At 48.9% G+C, this 22,220-nt stretch overlaps 1 protein-coding gene across 6 annotated transcripts in view; it reads left to right on the top strand.

Annotated features, from left to right (window-relative positions):
• The first annotated feature begins 3,751 nt into the window (after nucleotides 1-3,751).
• Nucleotides 3,752-22,220, top strand: part of AZIN2 (antizyme inhibitor 2) — a 34,950-nt gene continuing 16,481 nt past the window's right edge. Inside the window, exons 1-9 of one of the 6 annotated variants that reach the window (XM_059070985.2) lie at nucleotides 3,752-3,922; nucleotides 4,016-4,136; nucleotides 4,790-4,966; nucleotides 6,452-6,625; nucleotides 15,925-16,097; nucleotides 17,092-17,226; nucleotides 18,021-18,186; nucleotides 19,397-19,559; nucleotides 20,731-20,843. In XM_059070985.2, the coding sequence (XP_058926968.1) occupies nucleotides 4,862-4,966; nucleotides 6,452-6,625; nucleotides 15,925-16,097; nucleotides 17,092-17,226; nucleotides 18,021-18,186; nucleotides 19,397-19,559; nucleotides 20,731-20,843 (1,029 nt within the window). In that variant the 5' untranslated portion in view covers nucleotides 3,752-3,922; nucleotides 4,016-4,136; nucleotides 4,790-4,861. Of the gene's footprint in view, nucleotides 3,923-4,015; nucleotides 4,137-4,789; nucleotides 4,967-6,451; nucleotides 6,626-15,924; nucleotides 16,098-17,070; nucleotides 17,227-18,020; nucleotides 18,187-19,396; nucleotides 19,560-20,730; nucleotides 20,844-22,220 lie in introns of those variants that run through there. The other 5 variants (XM_059070996.2, XM_067012171.1, XM_067012167.1 and 2 more) reach the window with 5 other exon arrangements.

The following is a 22,220-nucleotide window of genomic DNA, read 5'->3' as shown; positions in this document are numbered from 1 at the left end:
TGTGTGTACTGGTTAAATATTAGCCCTAGGAATGTGGCTGGAGCTCTTGCAGCCATTTTGGACTATGAGGCTAGAAGCCAGTCAGTGAGGATGGCAGAGTTGAAAGAGAGGAGGCACCTTGGTTCCTGATGACCTTGTGGAGCTGCCATACCAGATTTGGACAGCCTACCTCCAATGTTATACTACATACATAGTAGAGTAAACCTGTTTGTTTATGGCTCTATTAATTTTGACTTTTCTGTTTTCCTCAGCCAAACCTAAATTTAACTGATATCCAATCTTACAAAGTACTGTGAAGCCCAAATAAATGATGAACAGGAAAGTATTTTACAAACTCTCCAGTTCTATGCACACGTAAGGCATTTTTGTTATTGCAGTGTTTGTGACTACACTTATGATTAATTTAAGAATAGGTTGAAATTGACAGATATGATACTGGTCAAAGATCAAGGCTCTTTGTCCTGCTTCAGCAACATGTTTTTGAGGGCTCTCAAAAACATATGGATGCATAGGATCCATCGATAACAGTGGCATGAGAGACCAGCAGGAGAGGAGCCACCAGACTTTGGGCTGGATGCCAACAGGATGACTTTTTTTGAGCTGGGACCTGAATGCTCAGCTACTGGTTGGCAGTTAAGCATGAAGGTTAAGGGTCAGGCCAGATGGGTTTAAATCTGAACTCCACCCTTACTTGCTGTGTGACCCTGGGTAAGGTACTGAACTTCTCTGAATCTCAGATTCCTTATCTGTAAAATGAGGATAATTATAGCCCTATGACATAGGGTTGTCATGGAGATTCAGTGACATCACATACCCGGTAGGGAAAAAGATAAATCCACAGCTTATTTGTATCCAGTCCAGGAGACAGATTTTTGTGCTCTGGACAAATGACAAATGGACAGATTGGATTATGGTTTGTTCCTTTTTACCTTTATCAATTCATTCAGTTAGCATACTGAATGTGCCTATTATGTGCCTACTATGTACCAGGTAATAAAAAGAGCTAGTGAGGCAGACTTAGATCATGGCATCCAAATAAAGTCAGCTCAAAGAATGACTTTAAAAAAAGTAGAGCCAGTTTGTTTGGGTGCCTCTCCCATCCTCTTACTGTCTTCTTTTCTTGAGGGCTCCCTTTGAGGTTTTTGCCATGGCCATCCTTATCTACCCCCTCCCATTCAGTAGATGCTTATTCTTAGGAGGACTTCAGTCATTAATTCACACTATGGTGCAAATGACTACAGATCTCTCAAAGAATGGATCTCAAATGACCCCTCCTGTGAAGGTGACTGCCTACTGAAAGTCTGTTCCTAGCATAGAAAGCAAGAGTGTGCAAGGCAGAAGAGCCCAACGAAATCATTCAGTCTGAGCCCTCTCAGTTCACAGGGGGAAATCAGGCCAGGCAGATGTGACCCTGGTCTCAGAAGGATGATCCAACCAAGGACTTCCAGCAGTTATGTGGCCAGGCTGGGTGGGGAGCAGAAAATGGCTCTTGCAGACTCCATTGTCACTGCTGTATACCATCTGTGTGCTGAGGATGCTTTGATTAGGTTGTGCAGGGTGCCCTAGGGAAATACTGATGCAGAACAAGAAGTGCCTCTGGCTTTCAAGAAGCCTACAGCCTGACAGGGGACATGATCACATATGTAAGGCCAAAAGCTCTTTGGCCTGGACTTCCCTGGTGGTGCAGTGGCTAAGAATCCACCTGCCAATGCCGGGGACGCAGGTTCAAGCCCTGGTCCGGGAAGGTCCCACATGCCATGGAGCAACTAAGCCCGTGCGCCACAAGTACGGAGCCTGCGATCTAGAACCCGCGAGCCACAACTACTGAAGACTGTTGGTCTAGAGCCCATGCTCTGCAACAAGAGAAGCCACCGCAGTGAGAAGCCCGCGCACCACAACAAAGAGTAGCCCCACTCGCCGCAACTAGAGAAAGCCCACGTGCAGCAACGAAGACCCAAGGCAGCCAAAAAATAAATAATAAAAATAAAAAATAAATAAAAAAAAATAGCTCTTTGGCCCCATTGATTTGAAATGCTGCCTTCAATGTGACCAAATTCTCCAATATGCACAAGACTGTTCTAAACTCTGTTCTGTTTTACCACTGTCTTTTCCTGCACCAGCACCATGATGTTTTAAAGACCATAGCTTTATAAAATATCTTGATGTATTGTAGAAGGCGTCCTCTTCTTTTTCAAGAATGTCTTGGCTGTTCTTGTACAATTACTGTTTCAGAGGAACTTTTTTTTTTGCGGTACGCGGGCCTCTCACTGTTGTGCCTCTCCCGTTGCGGAGCACAGGCTCCGGACGCACAGGCTCAGCGGCCATGGCTCACGGGCCCAGCCGCTCCGCGGCATGTGGGATCTTCCCGGACCGGGGCACGAACCCATAACCCCTGCATCGGCAGGCCTTCTCTCAACCACTGCGCCACCAGGGAAGCCCCAGATGAGCTTTTGAATTAGCTTTTGAGTAGCATAGATATTGAATCTTCCTCAGCACTCTTTTTTAAAAAAATAAATTTATTTATTTATTTTTGGCTGCGTTGGGTCTTCGTTGCTGCGTGCGGTCTTTCTCTAGCTGTGGCGAGCGGGGGCTACTCTTCGTTGTGGTGCTCGGGCTTCTCACTGGGTGGCTTCTCTTGTTTCAGAGCATGGGCTCTAGGCACGTGGCCTTCAGTAGTTGTGGCATGCGGACTGAGTAGTTGTGGCATGCGGGCTTAGTTGCTCTTTGGCATGTGGGATCTTCCGGGACCAGGGCTCAAACCCGTGTCCCCTGCATTGGCAGGCGGATTCTTAACCACTGCACCACCAGGGAAGTCCCAGCACTCTTGTTTATGCCAGTCCCTGGGTGTTCTGAGGAGCCAGGCACTCAGTTGCTCCCCTTGGGAGCTCACAGACTAGCTGGGAAGTGTAACCAAACAAGAAGTGTAAAGCAACAACAGGAATCTCACACTACGGGTAACAAAAGCCACAAGAGTGAGGAGTCCACACAGATGTAAGTGCTGTGAGTTCCATTGTTCCTCTGGCTAGGGAAGTCATGGGAAGCTCAACAGGGGAGATGACATACTGGACTTTGATGAATGTGCAGGAGCAGGAGTTCAATAGGTATAAAAGAGAAGAAACGCTTTGAGTTGAGGAAGTCAGAGAACGCTTCTTGGAGAGGGAGACATTTTATTTGAGAGGTAAGAGTTTGCCTGATCCAGAAGATGGGATGAAGGGAGGGATTGCCCTGAGTTGGGAAAGTCACAAGAAGGATCTTTGAAGACATTTCACCTGGGTTTTGAGTTGGAGGATGCTGGAAGAGGCAATTAAATAAAAATGATTTTATTAGAAAAGTAAAACAAGGAGATGACATTTGACCTGGGCTTCCCGGGATGAGTGGGCAATTCACCACATCGGAGAGGAGAGGCACCGTCGAGCTGAGGTAGTCACAGAAAAGGATTCCCAGAGCAAATAAAAAACCTCCTGGCTTCCTGCCCACTCTCCAAGATCCAATATCCAGGAGCTAAGCGTCCCACCGCGTAGACGCTCGGGATTCTGAGCTAGCGGGCCTGCAGTTCCGATTTCCCAGCGCAGGGTAGCGGCGGAGTGGTCTCGGTAGGACTGAGGATCACGTTTGCGGAGCCGGCTAGCAGGGTTGAATGCTTTATGTCAGAATCGACCAATGGGATGGTGGCACCCAGTTGCCAGGGCTACGGAGGGGGGCCGAGCGGAGGAGGGGCCTGAGCGCCAGGGGCGGGGTCTGGGCGGGGCTTATATAAGTGAGCGCCGGGCGAAAGGCGGGGCGTGGGGGTCGGTGGCTGCTGGGCGGGCAGGCAGCAGGCCGCGGGGCCCAAGCCGGGGGAAGCTAGCGAGCGGAGGCGCGGAGGAGCCGTTTCACTCGCTGGGGGGACCTATGGGCCGAAGCCGTGTAAATGCGTTTTAAGGCGAGTGCCGGGGAGAGGCTCGGGGAGCCTCGGGAGCGAGCGCTCTCGGCTCCAGTGCTGACCTGCTCCCTGGCCCCTCTTGTCTCCTCTCAGCAGGGGCCTCGGCTCCGCAACTGCCACTCCTCCTCGGGGTGCTGCACAAGTTTCGAGGTCACCGGCGACCCCCCCTAGCAGCGCGCCTGACTCTGGCCCCGGCGAAGGAGCACGGGGCTTGGTAAGGGGGTTTGTGGGGGGCGGGACCTCGGCCCTGCACTCAGGAGGGCTCACCCGGACAGAACCTCAGTCTTCAGTTCTTGCCCGGGAGCCCGCGGCCATCACCCACCATGTGGAGCCCCCACGCACGCTTACCATCCTAGCACATCAGGACCAGCCCGGCCCCTCTTCACAAACGGTGAAACTGAGGCCCCGAGAGGGGCCGGGGCGTACCCAGGGTCACGCAGCAGAGAGCCGACTCGAACCTCAGTTCTCAGGCTGAGACTCCTTGGTGGGACCACCTGCAGCAACTTTAGGTGGGCGTGGTCAGGATGGGGGGGGTCACCTGGAAACTTCCCCACTTGGCTTTCCTGCTCCTTCTCTCTCATTCTTTTGCTTTAAACCAAAACCCTAATTTCAGAACTGGAAAGGGTCTCCAAAACAATGCATCCATCTTACAGATGGGGAAACTGAGGCTTGGAGGGGCAGTGACATCTAGGCAGATAATGCCTTGTCCCAGTCCAGGATTCCTGATCATCTCCACTCCTCCCAGTGAACCTAAGCTCCCCAGGCTTGTGCTGGGGGCAGGGTGTGACAGGAGTGGGCGCCCTGGCCTGGGGAGGTGAGGGGTGCAGCTGACGCCAGCCCCCCAGCGACCCCCTCACTCTCCTCCAGCAGTGTGTTGCATACTTTGTAAGGCGCCGGAGGCAGCGGCAGCTCCATCCAGCCCATCGGCTCCTCCTCAGCATGGCTGGCTGCCTGAGTGAAGCGGACTTCGTGATGGTGGAGGAGGGCTTCAGCACCCGAGACCTGCTGGAGCAGCTAACTCTGGGGGCCTCACAGGCCACCACGGTGAGGGCCTGGGAGTGGAGATGGGTCTTCTGTTCTCCCAGCGGGCTCAACTGCCTCCTAGGGCCCACATCTGATTCTTTCACTTATTTGGTATTCATTCCTTTCTATTTGTGAGAGACGTTTCAGTTTTTCTCCAAATTCCTGGTCCTTGCCACCAAACCTGCCCTTCCTGTGTTCCCTGCCTTCATGAACAACACTACCATCATCTACGCAGCCCTCTAGGTCAGAAACCTGGGAGTCCTCACTTCCCCTCCCACACCTGGGCACCCCCAAACTCTGTGAATCCAGCCTCCTTAAATTACCCTCAGTGTGTTCTTCTGGGACCTCACTGTGTAGTTTAGGCCTCATCTCTCTAAAACTCCCCTAACCTTTTCCCTGCCTCATCCCACCCCTTCCAACTTTATCACAGCCCTGCTCAAAATCAGAATTCTTTGGCAGTTTCTCACTCCCTACAGGATCCAGGTCAGAACCCCTCTGCCTTCATAGCCCCATTTCTGGCTTTTCCCACGGTATATATTATGCTCCATCAGAGCTGAACTACTCTGCTCATATTTCCCGAGGATTCCGGGTGCTCCATCATCACTCCTTTGCCCAGGCTGTTCCCTCTGCCCTCCTCCCAGCCTCTCTTGCCTCTAACCTATTTCTACTCATTACTTATTACTCATCCGTGTCACCTTTTCCTGATTGCCCCAGGCAGATTTTGTACTTTCCTTCTCCATGGCCCCCCTCTGCATTTTGTAGAAACTCCTGCTTAGCATTTATTGAATGGGCTTGTAATTGCTTAAGGGGTTCTGTTGCAGACCCAAGCATACTTAGCATACTTGCATAGGTATGCCTTGGTCAGACGCCAAGTGGGCATCAGTAAAAAAGTATTGCATAAAAGGGAAACTGAGTCCCAGAAAAGGTTTAACTAATGTGATCTCACCAATGGCCTCATATGTGTTCAACCCTCAGTAAACAGTTGTCCTCAGGCATGGGTTGCAGTAGCAGTGGGACTACTTCAAGTCTTCATTGAACACCTAAATGTGAAAGGCAGTGGCTGTAGGCTGTGGGTCTTCAAGGAATTTATCTTTTTTCTGGAGAAAACAGATGTGTCTATACACAGAGTTCTGATACTTTGGAAGCATGTGCAAAATGCAGTGGGAGCATTAAAGGCGGAGTTGCCTTATTGGTTTTGGGGAAGGTGGCATTTCAGCTGAAACTTGAAGATGGTTTAGGAACTTGCCGGACACATGTGGGAGAAGGATATTCTATATGGAGGACATGGTGGGAATAAAGGCTGGGAGGTGGAAAATGATCTAGGATAGAGCTGGAGTTTGAGCTGAAGTGAGGGAAGGGACTGGAGCTGGATCACAGAGCCTCGAATGTCCTGTAGGCTTGGGGATCCCCAGAGAATTTTAGAGCAGGGTACTTGGGTGGACCGTGGATGGCACGCACTAGGAGGAAGCTGGGTGGGGTCTCATATTCACCCTTCTTGTTGTGCAGGAAGAGGTCGCTGCCTTCTTTGTGGCCGACCTGGGTGCTGTAGTGAGAAAGCACTTCTGCTTTCTGAAGTGCCTGCCGCGAGTCCGACCCTTTTACGCTGTCAAGTGCAACAGCAGCCCGGGCGTGCTGAAGGTCCTGGCCGAGCTAGGACTGGGCTTCAGCTGTGCCAACAAGGTGAGCTCCTGCCCCCCACCTGCACACTGACCCTCACTGCCTACTGAACACCCACATGACCCAGCTGCAGCTGCTGTGGGTGGACCTGGGGAAGCAGGAGTGACCTGTAATTGGCCCCTGCCCTCTGGGAAGGGCCACCCACATGCAAGGGGTGTAAGGGATGAGGGTGGAATTTGCCAGCCTTGAAGTTCCACGTTGGAACCACGTGTGACCCTGGGTAGGTGGGTCACCTTTTTCATGGAGATTTTCAGACTTCTTGGAGTAGAGCTATATGTGGTATTCTTCTAATTAAAACAAAACAAAAACACCGTTTTATCATTGGTTTTATTTTTTCTTTTATAAAATTAATAACGTGTGACTGTACATTTTCTTAACTAATCCTTGTAGAGTTTTGTTGATGCCAGTTCTGCTGCCTTTTTGATTTGATTAATGCTGTTGTCTTAATTCCCTCCTGCTCTCTTTAGATTTGTTTATTACTGTCATTCTCTATTCATTGAACTCTTGCAGTGTGCTAGACACTGTTCTAGGTAGGGCTGGCAATACAGTGTTGAGTAAAACAGACTCTGTTGTCCTTGAGTTGAATGCATGGCTTATCTATTTCCCTTCTGTTCTTACTTGATAAGTCTTTTAGCTATAAAGTTTCCTCAGAGTACAGCTTTGGACATAGTTATTCATTCAGCAACATTTATTGAGCACCTGCTGGTGGGTCAAGTACTTTTCTAGGTGGGGATTTAGCAAGTGAACAAAACAAAAAAAGTCCCTTCGTGGAGCTTGCTTTCTAAAGAACAAACAAGTTAAACGACGGAAGTCTATGGTATTTTAGATGGTAAATGCTGTGGAGAAAATTAAAGAGGAAAAGGGAAGTAGGGAAGAGACATGGATGTCAGGAAAGAGGATTGTCCTTTTAGATGGTTTGGCCAGGGAAGGCGTCACTGAAATTTGAACACAGATCTGAAGGAAGCAAAGGATCCAAGCCAGGTGGATAACCAGGGGAAGAGCATTCCAGGCAGAGGGATCAGCAAGTGCAAAGGTCCTGAGGTGGGAGCAAGCCTGTGAGCATTGGTTTGTGATATTGTTATTACAGTTATTTTTAAATGTTTAGTAATGATTGTTTTGAGGGGGAATCCCTTTTAAACCCTGGTCAGCAATATAGCTGGGTGTTGTGAGGAGGATTCTAGAAAGAGATCTGGAGGAGACAGGAGGAGAGCTCATCTGGGTAGGAGGCTGGAGGGATTCCAGGTGGGAGAGAGGTGCACACCATGGTGGACAGTTGGAACGAGCAGGTTCACCTTTATCAGAGATGCATGTTAGTGTCCTTAGTGGTAGATGAGTCTCCCTCATGTCACCTGTGAAGCCCCTTTGCATCAGCTCTTGTTTTTTGTTTTTTTAAAAAAATTAATTAATTAATTTATTTTTGGCTGCATTGGGTCTTTGTTGCTGCGTGTGGGCTTTCTCTAGTTGAGGCGAGTGAGGGCTACTCTTCGTTGCAGTGCACGGGCTTCTCATTGTGGTGGCTTCTCTTGTTGCAGAGCACGGGCTCTAGGCACGTGGGCTTCAGTAATTGTGGCATGCGGGCTCAGTAGTTGTGGCACATGGGCTTAGTTGCTCTGTGGCATGTGGGATCTTCCCGGACCAGGGCATGAACCTGTGTCCCCTGCATTGGTAGGTGGATTCTTAACCACTGCGCCACCAGGGAAGTCCTCAGATCTTGTTTTGCACACCTGGTTTCATGCATGCCCCACATAAAGCCCCATGGAGTGCCTAGGGGAAGAGATTGCCATTTTGTAGTTGAGGAACTGGGGGTCAGCATCACACAGCTTGCTGGTAGCAGAGCCAAGACTTACCTCCTGCAGCATGCCGTGTCTCTGCTCTGACCGAGGAGGAAGGGGACCGTTTTCCATAACCCTTGGTCTAGGGGTGAAGAACAGGACCCAACCTCACTGACTAGAGTCCTCTGCTTCTGGAAACCCAGAGGTGGGGCCCTATGCTGGCCCTCAAGCCTCAGGATTGGCCTCCAAAGGGCAGAGTTGTGGGGTGTAGGGCTTAGAAGTTGGGGTGGGGGACGTTTACTGAGGGCTCCTGTTGTGTCATGTGCTTTGCCAAGCGTTTTCTGTACATGATCTCATTTGACTCTTGAAACAACTCTGTGAGGTAATTATCATCACGGTGATTTTGACAACAGCCTCATGAGGAAGCAGTTAGTGTATAAGGAAAGGAGGCACAGAGGTTTGAGGGATGCCCTGGAAAGGGCCCTCTTGAGTATGGCAAGGGGTCTCTGACTTTATCACTGCTGTCTTTGCCAAGATCCCCGGGGAGGGGATGGCAGAGCTGAGACACCACCCAGTAGGTGGGATCATGTGGCCCTTGGGTGCATTTCCTGAGAGGTGGCACAGCTTTTCTTAGAAGGCCGAGGCTGCCCTCTTCTGGTTGGCTGGAGCTGGTGGCCACGCTGTACAGCACCATGCTTTTGGCAGCCCCTGACCTAGGGTCAGGCATGAGCTGGGGCTGGGTGTACAGATATGCATCAGACAGGCTCCAGGGTCAAGAGCACCAGCCATGCCTTACACGGGGCTCTGGTCCACCCACCCACCTTCCCAAGGACCTTATGTCATCTCTCCTACCCCATCCCTTGCCCTCTCTGGCTGTCTCCCTCAGCATCCTCCCATCTTAAAATGCCTTCTCTGGACACCACATCGTCCCCCAGCCCAGTCCCTTGCTCCCTCTTCATGGCCAAACTGAGCTGTCTACACTTGCCTGTCTGCAGTCACTTGTCTCTTTCCCTTAGCACCCACTCTTTAAGCCACTGCTTCCCGACCTCCACTCATCATTCCAAGGAATCTCCTCTTGCCAGCGTCCCCAGCAATCTCCAGGATCCAGTGAGCACTTTATTCTAACCATTCATTTTGAATTATTCAAATAATACGTTGATTCACCTGCAAAAAAAAAGTAGAACGTCAGCTTTATGTCTCCAGAGATAATCAACGTTCTGAGTTTGAGTTTGGTGGCTACATTGTATTTGAAAAATACTTACAAATATGAGCCATAGGAAACATACAAAATATCTTGTGATTTTGTAACAAAATATAAGATGTTCATGTGATAGGTATTGTGCCACATAGCTTTATTTTTATTTTTTAAAATAAATAAATAAATAAATTTATTTATTTATTTATTGGCTGCGTTTGGTATTCATTGATGTGTGTGGGCTTTCTCTAGTGGCGAGTGGGGCTACTCTTTGTTGCGGTGCGTAGGCTTCTCACTGCGGTGGCTTCTCTTGTTGCAGAGCACGGGCTCTAGGTGCATGGGCTTCAGTAGTTGTGGCTCGCGGGCTCAGTAGTTGTGGTGCACTGCATGGGCTTAGTTGCTCCACGGCATGTGGGATCTTCCCAGACCAGGGCTCGAACCCGTGTCCGTTGCATTGGCAGGCAGATTCTTAACCACTGTGCCACCAGGGAAGTCCCTTATGATAGCTTTAAGCTCAGCAGATTTTGGAGATCTGTCCATGTTGATGCTTTTAGACCTTGTAGGGGACACTCCTTGGTCCTCCTAGCTTTTGATCTCACCATGAAAAAGTGTGTGTGTGTGTATGTGTGTGTGTGTGTGTGTGTGTGTGTGTGTGTGTGTATAGGCACTATGTTGTACAGCAGATCTCTAGAACTGATTCCTCTTGCAGAACTGACACTTTATACCCATTGAGTAGCAACTCCCCGTTTGAAACATTCTTTTTTTTTTTTTTAGTATTTTTTCAATTTATTTTTTCAATTTATTTTTTATTGAAGTATAGTTGAATTACAATTTTGTGTTAATTACTGCTGAACAGCAAAGTGGCTCAGTTATACATATATATATACATCATTTTTCATATTCTTTTCCATTATGGTTTATCACAGGATACTGAATAGAGTTCCTGTGCTATACAGCAGGACCTTGTTTATCCGTTCTATATATACCAGTTTCCATCTGCTAATCCCAAACTCCCAATCCATCTCTCTCCTACCCACCCTCCCCCTTGGCAACCACCAGTCTATTCTCTATGTCCCTGATTCTATTTCTGTTTCATAGATAGGTTCATTTGTGTCATATTTTAGATTCCACATATAAGTGATAATCATATGGTATTTGTCTTTCTCTTTCTGACTTACTTCACTTGGTATGATAATCTCTAGTTGCATCCATTGAAACACATTCTTTTTAAAAACACAGGCCTAGCCTAGGATATTGTGGGTTGGATTCCAGACCACTACAGTAAAGTAAGACCACAATAAAGTGAGTCACACGATTTTTTTGGTTTCCCAGTGCATATAAAAGTTATGCTTACACTATACTGTAGTCTATTAAGTGTGCAATCGCATTATGTCTAAAAAAATACTTTAAGTAAAATGTATATACCTTATGTAAAAAATATTTTCTTGTTAAAAAATGCTGACCATCATCTGAGCCATCAGCGAGTCGTAATCTTTTTGCTGGTGGAGGGTCTTGCCTCAATGTTGATGGCTGCTGACTGCTTAGGGCGGTGGTTGCTGAAGTGTGGGGTGGCAGTTTCTTCAGAGAAGACTCTTCCTCTCACTTGAATACACAGAGGTCATTGTAGGGTTATTAACTGGCCTAATTTCGATATGGTTGGGTTGTTGTATGTCAGGGAATAGGGAGGCCCAAAGAGCGGGAGGGAGATGGGGAATGGCTGAGGAATGGAGCAGTCAGAACACACATTTATCTATTAAGTTCACTGTATGGGCATATGGGCATGGTTCGTGGCACCCCAAAACAATGACAATAGTAACATCAAAGATCACTGATCACAGATCACCATAACAAATACAGTGACACTGAAAATGTCTGAAATATCACAAGAATGACCAAAATGTGACATAGAGACGTGAAGTGAGCAAACACTGCTGGAAAAATGGTGCGAATAGACTTGCTTGATGCAGGGTTGCCGCAAACCTTCAATTTGTAAAAATCGCAATATCTACAAAGCACAACAGAGTGAGGCGAAATAAAATGAGGTATGCTTGTACTCAACAACACGTGCTCTTGGTTTTAAAGACTTTAGAAACATATGCAGTGAAAGTGGATGCTGCTGGGAGCCTGCTCCACCCTCCTGGGGTGCCTCTGACCGTGGAGAGGTCTCCTTCTGCACAGATGTGAATTGCAAGATGGGGTTTGCTTTGACAGGAATGGCATAAGAACCTCTGTGTTGTTCTGTCTCTTCTGGGGACGCTGTTTCCTCCCCTCTCTGCCGGTCCTGTGCTGGCTCTTCCTGCTCTCTAACTGGGAGAGTTCCTCTGGATTGTGGCTCAGGCTCCCTTCTCTTAAAAACTCTCTGTCTTCGTAGGGGATTTCATCTCCTCCCATGGCTTCAAATACCCCTAATATGCCACCACCTCCCCTGTTTTGATCTCCAGCCCAGACCCTGTGTATCCAGGTGCTGACTTGTTGCCACAGGATGCCTGGAACCCAGTGTGTTCAAATGCACTCATGATCTTCCCCTCGAGAGGGGCCCCTGGGTCTGCTGGGCGAGGAGTCCCCCTCAGACATCTCACCCCACATCCCCACGTGCAGTCCCTCACCAAGCTTGCCAGCCATGCCTACAGATGACACCACCCCCCTTTCTATGCAGCCCGTCCTGTTTCCCAGGGAGGTTGTGACTGTCTCCCAGAATTCTCCTAGGCCCTTCCTTGGTCCATTTTCACACGGTAGCCAGAGTGACATACATTTAGACCTTGCATTCAAAATGCCCATCTGATCATGTCCTTTTCCCTCTTGAGACCCCTCAAACTCTTTCCCACCACTGGCAGGGTCAAATACAAATCACATTAGCCTTTTTGGTCTCCCTGTTGGCTCTGCCTGCATCCTTCCAAGCTCATCGTCCCCCACAGTGGTCACCCTGCCCAGGCCACCCCAGCGTTCTCTGTTCCTCCCTCAGGCTGAGTACATTCTTGCCTCAGAACCTCCGCACAGGCCACTTCTCCTACCAGAAACATTCTCTCCTTCCCTTTCAGCCTGGCCCAGGCCTCCTATGGGGCTCAGCTTGAATTTCTTTCTTTCTTTTTGTTTTTTAAATGGAAGTATAGTTGATTTACAGTACTGTGTTAGTTTCAGGTGTACAGCAAAGTGGTTCAGTTATACATATATATGTATATATCTATATTCTTTTTTTCAATTCTTTTCTATTTTAGTTTATTATAAGGTACTGAATATAGTTCCCTGTGCTATACAGTAAATCCTTGTTGTTTACCTGTTTTATATGCAAAAGTATGCATCTGTCAATCCCATACTCCCAGTTTATTCCTCCCTCCCTTCCTTCCCCTTTGGAAGCCATAAGTTTGTTTTCTATTTCTGTGAGTCTGTTTCTGTTTTGTAAATAAATTCATTTGTATCATATTTTAGATTCTACATATAAGTGATATCATGTGGTATTTGTCTTTCTCTGACTTATTTCACTTAGTATGATAATCTCTAGGTCCATCCACATTGCTGCAAATGACAGAATATCATTTTTTATGGCTGAGTAATATTCCATTTTGTGTGTGTGTGTGTGTGTGTGTGTGTGTGTGTGTGTGTGTGTGTGTGTGTGTGTGTGTATACCACATCTTCTTTATCCATTCATCTGTTGATAGACACTTAGGTTGCTTCCATGTCTTGGCTATTGTAATGGTGCTGCTGTGAACACTGGGGTGCATGTATCTTTTCAAATTAGAGCTTTTGTCCTTTCCAGATATATGCCCAGGAGTGAGATTGTTAGATCATATGGTAACTCTATTTACAGTTTGTTAAGGAACCTCCGTAGTGGCTGCACCAACTTACATTCCCACCAACAGTGTAGGAGGGTTCCCCTTTCTCCACACCTCCTCCTCAGCTTAAATTTCTGACCTTCAGACAGCTGTCCGTCACCCCCTCACATCCAGGTTTCCCCATCCCACATTCTCTAGTATCCTGTACTTTTTCTCCGTGGCTCTGATCCATTTGTAATCCTATTATTATTCAGTGTTCATCCATTCCTCCCCTTCTTTCCCATCTGCCTGAAACCTCCACAGGATCAGAGACCCTGTCTGCTTTACTCACCACTTGTTTTCATTAGCACCTGTCTCAAAGCCTGGCAACTCAATAGATGCTCGAGACCCACTTGCCAATTCAGCATCAAGGTGTCTTCTCCACTGAAGTGCTGTGGTCAAGAGCTGGTGTGCTAAAGTCGGACGGTCCTGGGTTAGAATTCTAGCAGTGCCACTTGTAAGCCGTGTTAACTTTGGACAAGTCACTTACGGCCTCTCTGAGCCTCTGTCTCCTGCCTCATAAGATTAATATGGCGATGAAATGAGAATGTCTATAAAATATTTAATGCAATGGCTGGCATACAGTAATCCTTTAATGAATGACAATGGTTATTATTTAAATAGTTTTTTTTTTTTTAATTAATTTATTTATTTTTGGCTGTGTTGGGTCTTCCTTTCTGTGTGAGGGCTTTCTCTAATTGTGGCAAGCGGGAGCCACTCTTCATCGCAGTGCGCGGGCCTCTCGCTGCGGAGCACAGGCTCCAGACACGCAGGCTCAGTAGTTGTGGCTCACGGGCCTAGCTGCTCCACGGCATGTGGGATCTTCCCAGACCAGGGCTTGAACCCGTGTCCCCTGCATTGGCAGGCAGATTCTCAACCACTGCGCCACCAGGGAAGCCCTTAAATATAGTTTTAATCAAAGCTAAACCACAGGTCCCCAAAGTGTTACCATTGCTGCTTCCTCTCACCTCCTGGGTGAAGCAGGGAGCAAAGCCACATTATCATAACTGCTCAGATGGAAGCAAGTTGCGATGACAGCAGTCCCAGCTCTGGAGGTGGGGACCTTTGTGTCTCTCTCTGCTACTCGCTGGCTGTGTCACCAAGGCAAGTGGGTTTCTTTGAACTCAGTTTGTCCTCTGTAAACTGTGGCCGATAAAAATTTCCTACGATAGTTATAGGTACTGCATGAGATAATGCATATAAACACCTCGTGCTGAAAAGTTGCTACATTAAAATTACAGTCTTATTACAAACTTGGGATGGCTAAGGATGGCCCTGTGACTCCTACCGTGTTTCCAAAATGCCACCTTCTTAATCATGGAGGGTCAGGCTTGAGTCTGAAAGTTGGTTCTGCCTCCTACTTGCTCCATAGCCTCTCTGAGCATGTTTCCTTCTCTATAGAATGGAGCTAATACCATCTGGTGGCGTATTGTAAGGAGTCAATAAAAGAGTGAGTCTAAAGCAAGGGTTGGGGACTTCCCTGGAGGTCCCGTGGCTAGGACCCTGTGCTTCCACTGCAGGGGGCACAGGTTTGATCCCTGGTCGGGGAGCTAAGATCCCGCAAGGTGCGCGGTGAGGCCAAATACATACGTACATACATAAGTAAAGCAAGGGTTGGCAAACAGTGGCTGGTGGGACTTGTAGAGTTTTATTGGACCACAGCCATGCTCATTCACTTATGTATTATCTGTGGCTGCTTTGGTGCTACAAAGACATTTGAGTAGTTGTACAGAAACTATATGGCCCACAAAGCCTAAAATATTTACTCTCTGGCCCTTCATGGAAAAAGTTTGCCAACACCTGATGTAAAGCCTCTCATTCAGTGCCTGCTTGTGGTAGGTGCTCTGTGACCCTGGTTGCTTTCACCGTCATCGTCATCATTGTCTGGATCATGAATGCAGCAATCAGGTGGAGCACTATTCTGGAAAAGTGAGGAAGAGGAGGCCCTGTGGGGAGAGGGCCTTGCTGGAGCCACCCCAGCACCATGCCATGCACAGAGCAGGTGTTTGGATGTTGGATGACCTGTGTCAAAAAGTCTGGTGAACTTTCTAATACATCAAGTGATAGTCTCTAAACATTTAAATCTGCCAGGAAAATGTGTCACAAACCTGTTTTCAGGGCTACCATGAATCTGTAGAGTGCCTTTGTGTGAATTAGAAAATATATCCCTTCCTTAAGACACTTAATTGTTGTACATAAATATACTGATTTTGTTAGAGCAAGATGCTTTACTGTTAGGAAGTCGTAATAAACATACAAATCTACCATGCATTCTCTGAACGGGACCCCTCCCTCCCTAGGATTGTGCAGTAAACCACCCACACAGCTGTACATGGCAGCCCTGCCTGTCAGTGGTGAACCAGCGTGCGTCCTGATTTTTGTATACCTGTTGTCTAAGAGCGAGGCCCACTTTTTATGGACCTCCCCAGGCACAGCTATGACTTTGCCCCTCATCTGTGCTTCCTTGGCCTCCGTGGGCCCAGCAGGCTCTGGTGTTTCCTCACCACCACCTTTGGGATCCCACAGGCAGAGATGGAGTTGGTCCAGCATATTGGTGTCCCCGCCAGTAAGATCATCTACACCAACCCCTGTAAGCAAATTGCACACATCAAGTATGCTGCCAAGCATGGGGTCCGGCTGCTGAGCTTTGACAACGAGATGGAGCTGGCAAAGGTGGTAAAAAGCCACCCCAGTGCCAAGTAAGCTGAGAAGCACTCATGTGGGAGGCTGGGCTGCGTGTGAGGGTGGAGGGAGTGGGAGGAATGGGGCCGGGGCTGAGGACCCTGCCTTGGACCCGGCCCGAGTCACAGGAGGTTGGGGCAGGGACTCCTGGACTGGACCCAGGATGCAGAGCCTGAGTAGGACAGAGGTAGAAATGATGGATTACAGGCCAGGCGGAGCAAAGCCCATGGTACTACGGAGGTCAAAGTCACGGCAGAGGAAGCAAGAGCGGGTGGTTGTTTCACAGAAGAGGTGGCATTTAAGGAGGGCTTTGAGGAGTGACCAGCATCTGGGGAGGGCATAAACAGTGTGTCAGAGTGAACTGCGTGAGCAAATGCGTGGAGGCCAGAAGCAGCGTGGGGCGTTTGAGGGATAAGCAGAAATTTGGTGCGGCTGGAACATACCATGTGCAAGGGGAGAAGGAGACGTGAATGACGCTTGTCACAGGGCAGGGACCCCAATGCACGTGGGCTTTGGGAGGGGTCAGGGCTGGACATCTTGCTCAGGCTGTGCCTCTCACCTGGTCACTGGACACCGTGGGGAGCCAGGTGGCGGGCCACGCTAGTTCACCCAAAGCAGCTTCAATTTTGTCTATTTTACATATTGGGGATATCGGGGTTCTCAATAAGACTGTGTTTAAAAAATGGTCCCCCCGATACAAGAGAAGTTGGAAAAGCCTGGCTGGTGTTAAGGCTGATTCGGAGAAGTGGGGCTGCCCAGAGGAGAACTGGTGAGGTCAGGACCAGGGCAAGGGCCCCAGGGAAGGGCCCAGGGACATTTAGGGAATGGATTGGACAGGACTCAGAGGCTGACTGGCTGTGCAGGGAGAGGAAGGGGTCCAGGGGCTTGTGGGGTTGGGTAGCTCTGAGCCATGAGGATTCGCGCCCCTTGACTTAGAGAAGGCTTGGTCGGGGGCGGGGTGGGGGGGGTGAGGCATGGTGCCCCCTGCAGAGGTGCTGCGTGTCTCCTCAGGATGGTTCTGTGCATTGCCACCGAGGACTCCCACTCCCGGAGCCGCCTGAGCCTCAAGTTCGGAGTGTCACTGAAATCCTGCAGACACCTGCTTGAAGATGCCAAGAGGAACCATGTAGAGGTGGTGGGTGTGAGGTGAGTGCCCAGAAGCCCCGCCATCACCACCCACGCCCATTGCCCACTGCCTCTTTCCCAGGACTTAACCAGCTCTGTGTGAGCCCTCCCTCAGGGTCTCCAAGGAGGGCCTGTCCCTGGGCCTAGAATTCTGCCATTTGAGAGCTTCCTCCCTTTGGAAAGAAGGTTTGGAGTGTCCCACTGCCCCAGCCCCACGGTCTGCAGAAGGTCCTGTCCCAGGAGGTTCCAGGAGGGACCTGGCTTTGCAGGAGCTTTCCCAGCCTGAGGCCAAAGGTCATCCAGGCACACCTTGGCTCTGCCTCTTTTCTGGTAGGGGATATGGAAGAAGCAAGAACTATGACCTAACAATATAGCTTTCCTCTTTTTTTGGACTTAGGATGGCCAGGCACTCTGCTAAATGCGTCATGGACATGATCCCATAACTGTGGGATCTTACTCCCACTTTATAGATGGGGAAACTGAAGCACAGCATGTCAGACTGCTGAGTGAGATGTACATCAGATCTGGCTGAATCTGGGGCCCTAGCCCTCACCCCAGAAGGCTCAGCCCCAGGGGCAGCATGGAGGGATGGGTGGGGGCGCCAAGTGCCAAGGGACCTTGGATCTAGTCTCCTGTCCACTCCTCACTTGCCACATGGCGCTTGGCAGCCCATTTAACCTTTTATGCCCACAGTCACTACATCTGGAAAATGGGCACAGCATCCAGTGTGCTCGGCCAAGGTTGCTCCTGGCTGGGACTGAGGTGGTGGTACTTGGGTCCCTGTGTGTAAGCCGAGGCTCTTCCTCCCTTCCCAGTTTTCACATTGGCAGTGGCTGTCCTGACCCTCAGGCCTACGCTCAGTCCATCGCAGACGCCCGGCTTGTGTTTGAAATGGGTGCTGAGCTGGGCCACAGGATGCACATCCTGGACCTTGGCGGCGGCTTCCCTGGAGTGGAGGGGGCCAAAGTGAGATTCGAAGAGGTAACCCTGGGATCGCAAGTGTCATGCTGGGCTCGGTGGGGGTGGGGATGGGGGCGAGGAGGGTTATAATGATCCCAGGAAGCCCACTGTGAGTCCCATGTGCTATGTGCTGTGCTTAGTGCTTTACCTGGATTATCTTATTATTAACCCTGTGTTACAGCTGAGCAGACTGAGGCTCGCAGACGTTACTTCACTTCCTGAGTCCATGGCAGAGCTGGCTGCGCACCCAGCTCTGCCTGACTTGGTGCATGTGCACCTATTTGAGGCTTAACCAGTCCATATTTGCATAAGTCATAAGGCTTTCTGAGGGTCTGGGTGGCCTGTTCACCCTCCAGCGGACTGATGAGAAGTCAAGTGGGCAGGGGAAGGAAAAGCCAACCTTCTGTCCACTCCTAGTCCGTCTGTCTGCTTCCCATCTGGAAGGTGAAATCAGGAAAAACGTGTCATTGCAATCCCAACTTGAGCCACTAGGGGTCGCTTTTCCTTAGTAAGTGCCTGGTCCTGGAATATTCACATCTTGGAACTGAATTTAAGAAAATAATACGTGATGGACACTAAGAATTAGCTATAAAGTTGAGCATGGCAGCATTCTTCATAACAGAAGTCCAGTGGACTTCCTTGGTCCATATAGCACTCAGGGATTGGTTAAATTATGGTATATTCTTATGGTGAAAACATTTATACACATGGGGAGGTCATTCAGTTTATTGAGTGAAACTGTTTATAAAAACATATACTTATAGCCCTATCATGTTTATAATTAAAAAATCAGGTTTTTAAGTTTGTATAAAAAGGAATTAAAGGAGCTACTCTAAAACTTTAACACTGATTAGGTTAATCTGGATAATAGAATTAGGGGTGACTTTGATCTTCTTTTTCCTACTCTGTAGTTTCTATTAAAAAAATGTGTTATTTAGCATATTGGTTATTTAGGAAAGAAAAATCCACGTCAGGGCTTCTGGAATCTGAGTACCAAGTGTTAGATTAAGAGTGTCTTTTCCCATTGTAGGGTCAATTGAAGGGTGATTTACACAAGTGTGAGGGTCTTGACCCAGCTCTGTCTCTGCCTACCTTCTTGTTCAGCTGTCCATGGTTACCAGCTGGGGTAACCTGAAATCAAAGAGGCTTTCAAGAAATAGACTTGGAGCTGCGGCAAGTCTTCGGCATAAACCCCACATTTCAAACATGTAATTGTCCCCCATCCTCTCAGATTTCTTCTGTGGTCAACTCAGCCTTGGACCTGTACTTCCCGGAGGGCTGTGGTGTGGACATCCTTGCCAAGCTGGGGCGCTACTATGTGACCTCGGCCTTCACCTTGGCAGTCAGCATCATCGCCAAGAAGGAGGTTCTTCTGGAACAGCCTGGCAGGGAGGGTAGGTGCCAGGTGGGCAGCGGAGCCCCATTCTTCCCTAAAGCCAGGGACAGTGGCTGGCTGAGCCGGGTCTGATTTTAAGGGGTGGGGGGATCTGGAAAATGGGTCCTTGCTTTAGGGAAATTTACTCCTCACCCCAAGATACTCTTTAGCATCTTTTTTTTCCTATGCATGTTTATATTTTATGACGATTGAGATCAAAGCAACCTTAGGGAGAATAGATGCTTAATTAACCCTGTTGTACAAATGAAGAAATTGAGAGCCAGAGAGAATACAAGTGAATTGCTTAATTGCTAGTAAGTGGTAAAGCCTGCATGTCACCCCATGTTTGTCTTCTCTCGAAAGTACAGGCTCTTACTCACCCTACTGCTTCTCACAACATTTTGAAAGTAATTAATGACAACTTATATTTGTCTAAGCCCACTTTATAGATGACAGAACATAGGCATGGAGAGGTTGAGTCACTAGCCCAAGGTCACACAGCTCATAAGGGGCAGTGCCAGGGTTCAAGTCCAGGCTGGGCTGATTCAAGGCTCCTCTGTCCACACTGCCAACATCAGTGCTCTTCCCTGACCTTCCAGATAGATCAGTCCTCCCAGCAGCCTCCTGAGTGAGAGGTCTGACTCTGATCTTGGGGCTGTTTTCTCTGCTCTGGGACCCCCAGGCAGGAGAGCCTGAGGTCAGCATGTTCTTCCTCAGAGAGGGTTGGTGGGCTCCATGTGGAAGGTCTTCTGTGTGTGTGTGTGTGTGTGTGTGTGTGTGTGTGTGTGTGTGTGTAGGGATGGAATTTTGGCCTCCTTTACACATCTGGGGGATTATACTTTCTAGTCCAGCTGGGAGACCTGGCTTCTGATTCTAGCTCATGCACTGCCCCATCCTGTGCCTCTGAGCAGGTGGCTTAACCTCTTGGGGTGTTGAGTTTGGGTGGGCTGCTCTTCTGCCTTTGCTGGGGCATGGAGGGGCTCAGATGCAGTCAGGGAGTGTGTGCTGGGCAGGGTTGCTCAGCTGCAAGGTGTTTCCAACACAGTAGTGAACCTCCTCTCACAGGAGAAGGCTGGCCACCTCATAGCTGAGGAAGGGGCAGCCCTCTTGCTTCAGTAGCATGTCCCCTTGCTGAGCCCGCCTTAGTTCCAACCCCTCATGTGCTGCCCCGCCCCCTCCCCTCCCTGCAGAGGAAAACGGTTCCGCCCCCAAGACCATCCTGTACCAACTCAGTGAGGGCGAGTATGGAATCTTCAACTCAGTCCTGTTTGACAACACCTGCCCTACCCCCATCCTGCAGAAGGTGAGCCTACCTCACTGGGCCTGTTTTCAATTGGGTGGGTGCATTTAAATAACATTTGTGTGTGTGTATTGTTGTCTAATTTTTAAAAAGTGAAACATTCATTGTGGAAAACAGACAATAAGAATAAAGAACGTTATCACCCATAATTCCACCACAGAGATAGACTCTTGGAACATTAGATTTCTTTTCAGTCTTTTAAAAAATGTATTATACTTTTTTCCCATAAAGTTGGGATCATATCAATTTGTAACCTGATTTTTTTTCCACTTAATATGGGGTGTAGCTCTTTGCATGCCATTAACCAATCTTTGACAACATGCTTCTTGGTGACTACATAATATTTTAGCCAATCTAACTCTAGTGATTGTCCATTTGGTTTCCTGTTTTTGAGCTTTGTGGCTCTATCTTGACATCCATCTCTGATCACTGCTCTGGGGTAAATTCCTAGAAGTAAAAATTCATCTTTAATGAGTTTTCCATGTTAACAAAGGAATAGGAATAGACAGAACATTCCTTCTAGCCTGCAGAATCCAGCCCAGGGCCTCTGGCAGCTTTAGCGGGCATTGTTAAGAGGGGAAAGAAAATCAGACACACTTGAAAGATTTTCACATCTCCAGGCCTTTGTGTGGTCTTGCTTTGGGAAGGAAACTTAAGTGCCTAACTAGTACCTAGACCATCGTGAGCTTTCAATACGTGTTTTTGTTTTTCTTTCGGTTTCCATGCTGACTAGTTTTTCCAGAGGCAATCAGATGTTAGCTCCTCTTTGTAGCTCTTCCTGCCCCTCCTCTACTGCTGGCAGAGGAGCCCCTCTCTCCTCCAGGAGCCCCTACCCCACCCGTGACTTGATGGATATTCATTCCATAGCTGCCTTGCTCAGGAATTCAGCTTTCTACGGTGATGCACTAGCATTCCCTGCGTTCCTGTGGTCTCCCACATCCTACCACACAGAGGAAGCACCAGGCCTAGGCCAGCCAAGCCCCAGGCTACACAGCAGGCTGCAGCTGCTTCCCAGTTACTCTCCCTTCCAGTCCCCCTCCCAGTCCCAGTTCTGCTCACTTCTTTCGTTGCCCACTCCCCATTCCCTTCATCAGCCCCTCGTACCAGCGAGCGGGGGCCGTAGTCCCAGCCCAGCCCCGTACCTGCTCCAGGCGCACTGGGTGATCAGTCTCCAGTGGGTGTTCCTGACTTGCGCACCAGGATGTTACTGACCGTCTCTGTGGTCTGTGCCGCTCCTCCTCTGGTGGGTGCTGAGGTTTCTTCTTCAGGCTGTCAACCACTTAGGAGTCGTGCCACGTGACCATACCCAGGGTGGGGCCCGCGATGTGGCCGTGGAGACGGACACCGTGTAGGTCACAGCACACATAGTCAGCTAGCTAC

This window comes from Kogia breviceps, chromosome 1 (assembly GCF_026419965.1).
Source record: "Kogia breviceps isolate mKogBre1 chromosome 1, mKogBre1 haplotype 1, whole genome shotgun sequence".
NCBI classification, from domain to species: domain Eukaryota; kingdom Metazoa; phylum Chordata; class Mammalia; order Artiodactyla; family Physeteridae; genus Kogia; species Kogia breviceps.
This window is presented reverse-complemented; position numbering and strand designations above follow the sequence as displayed.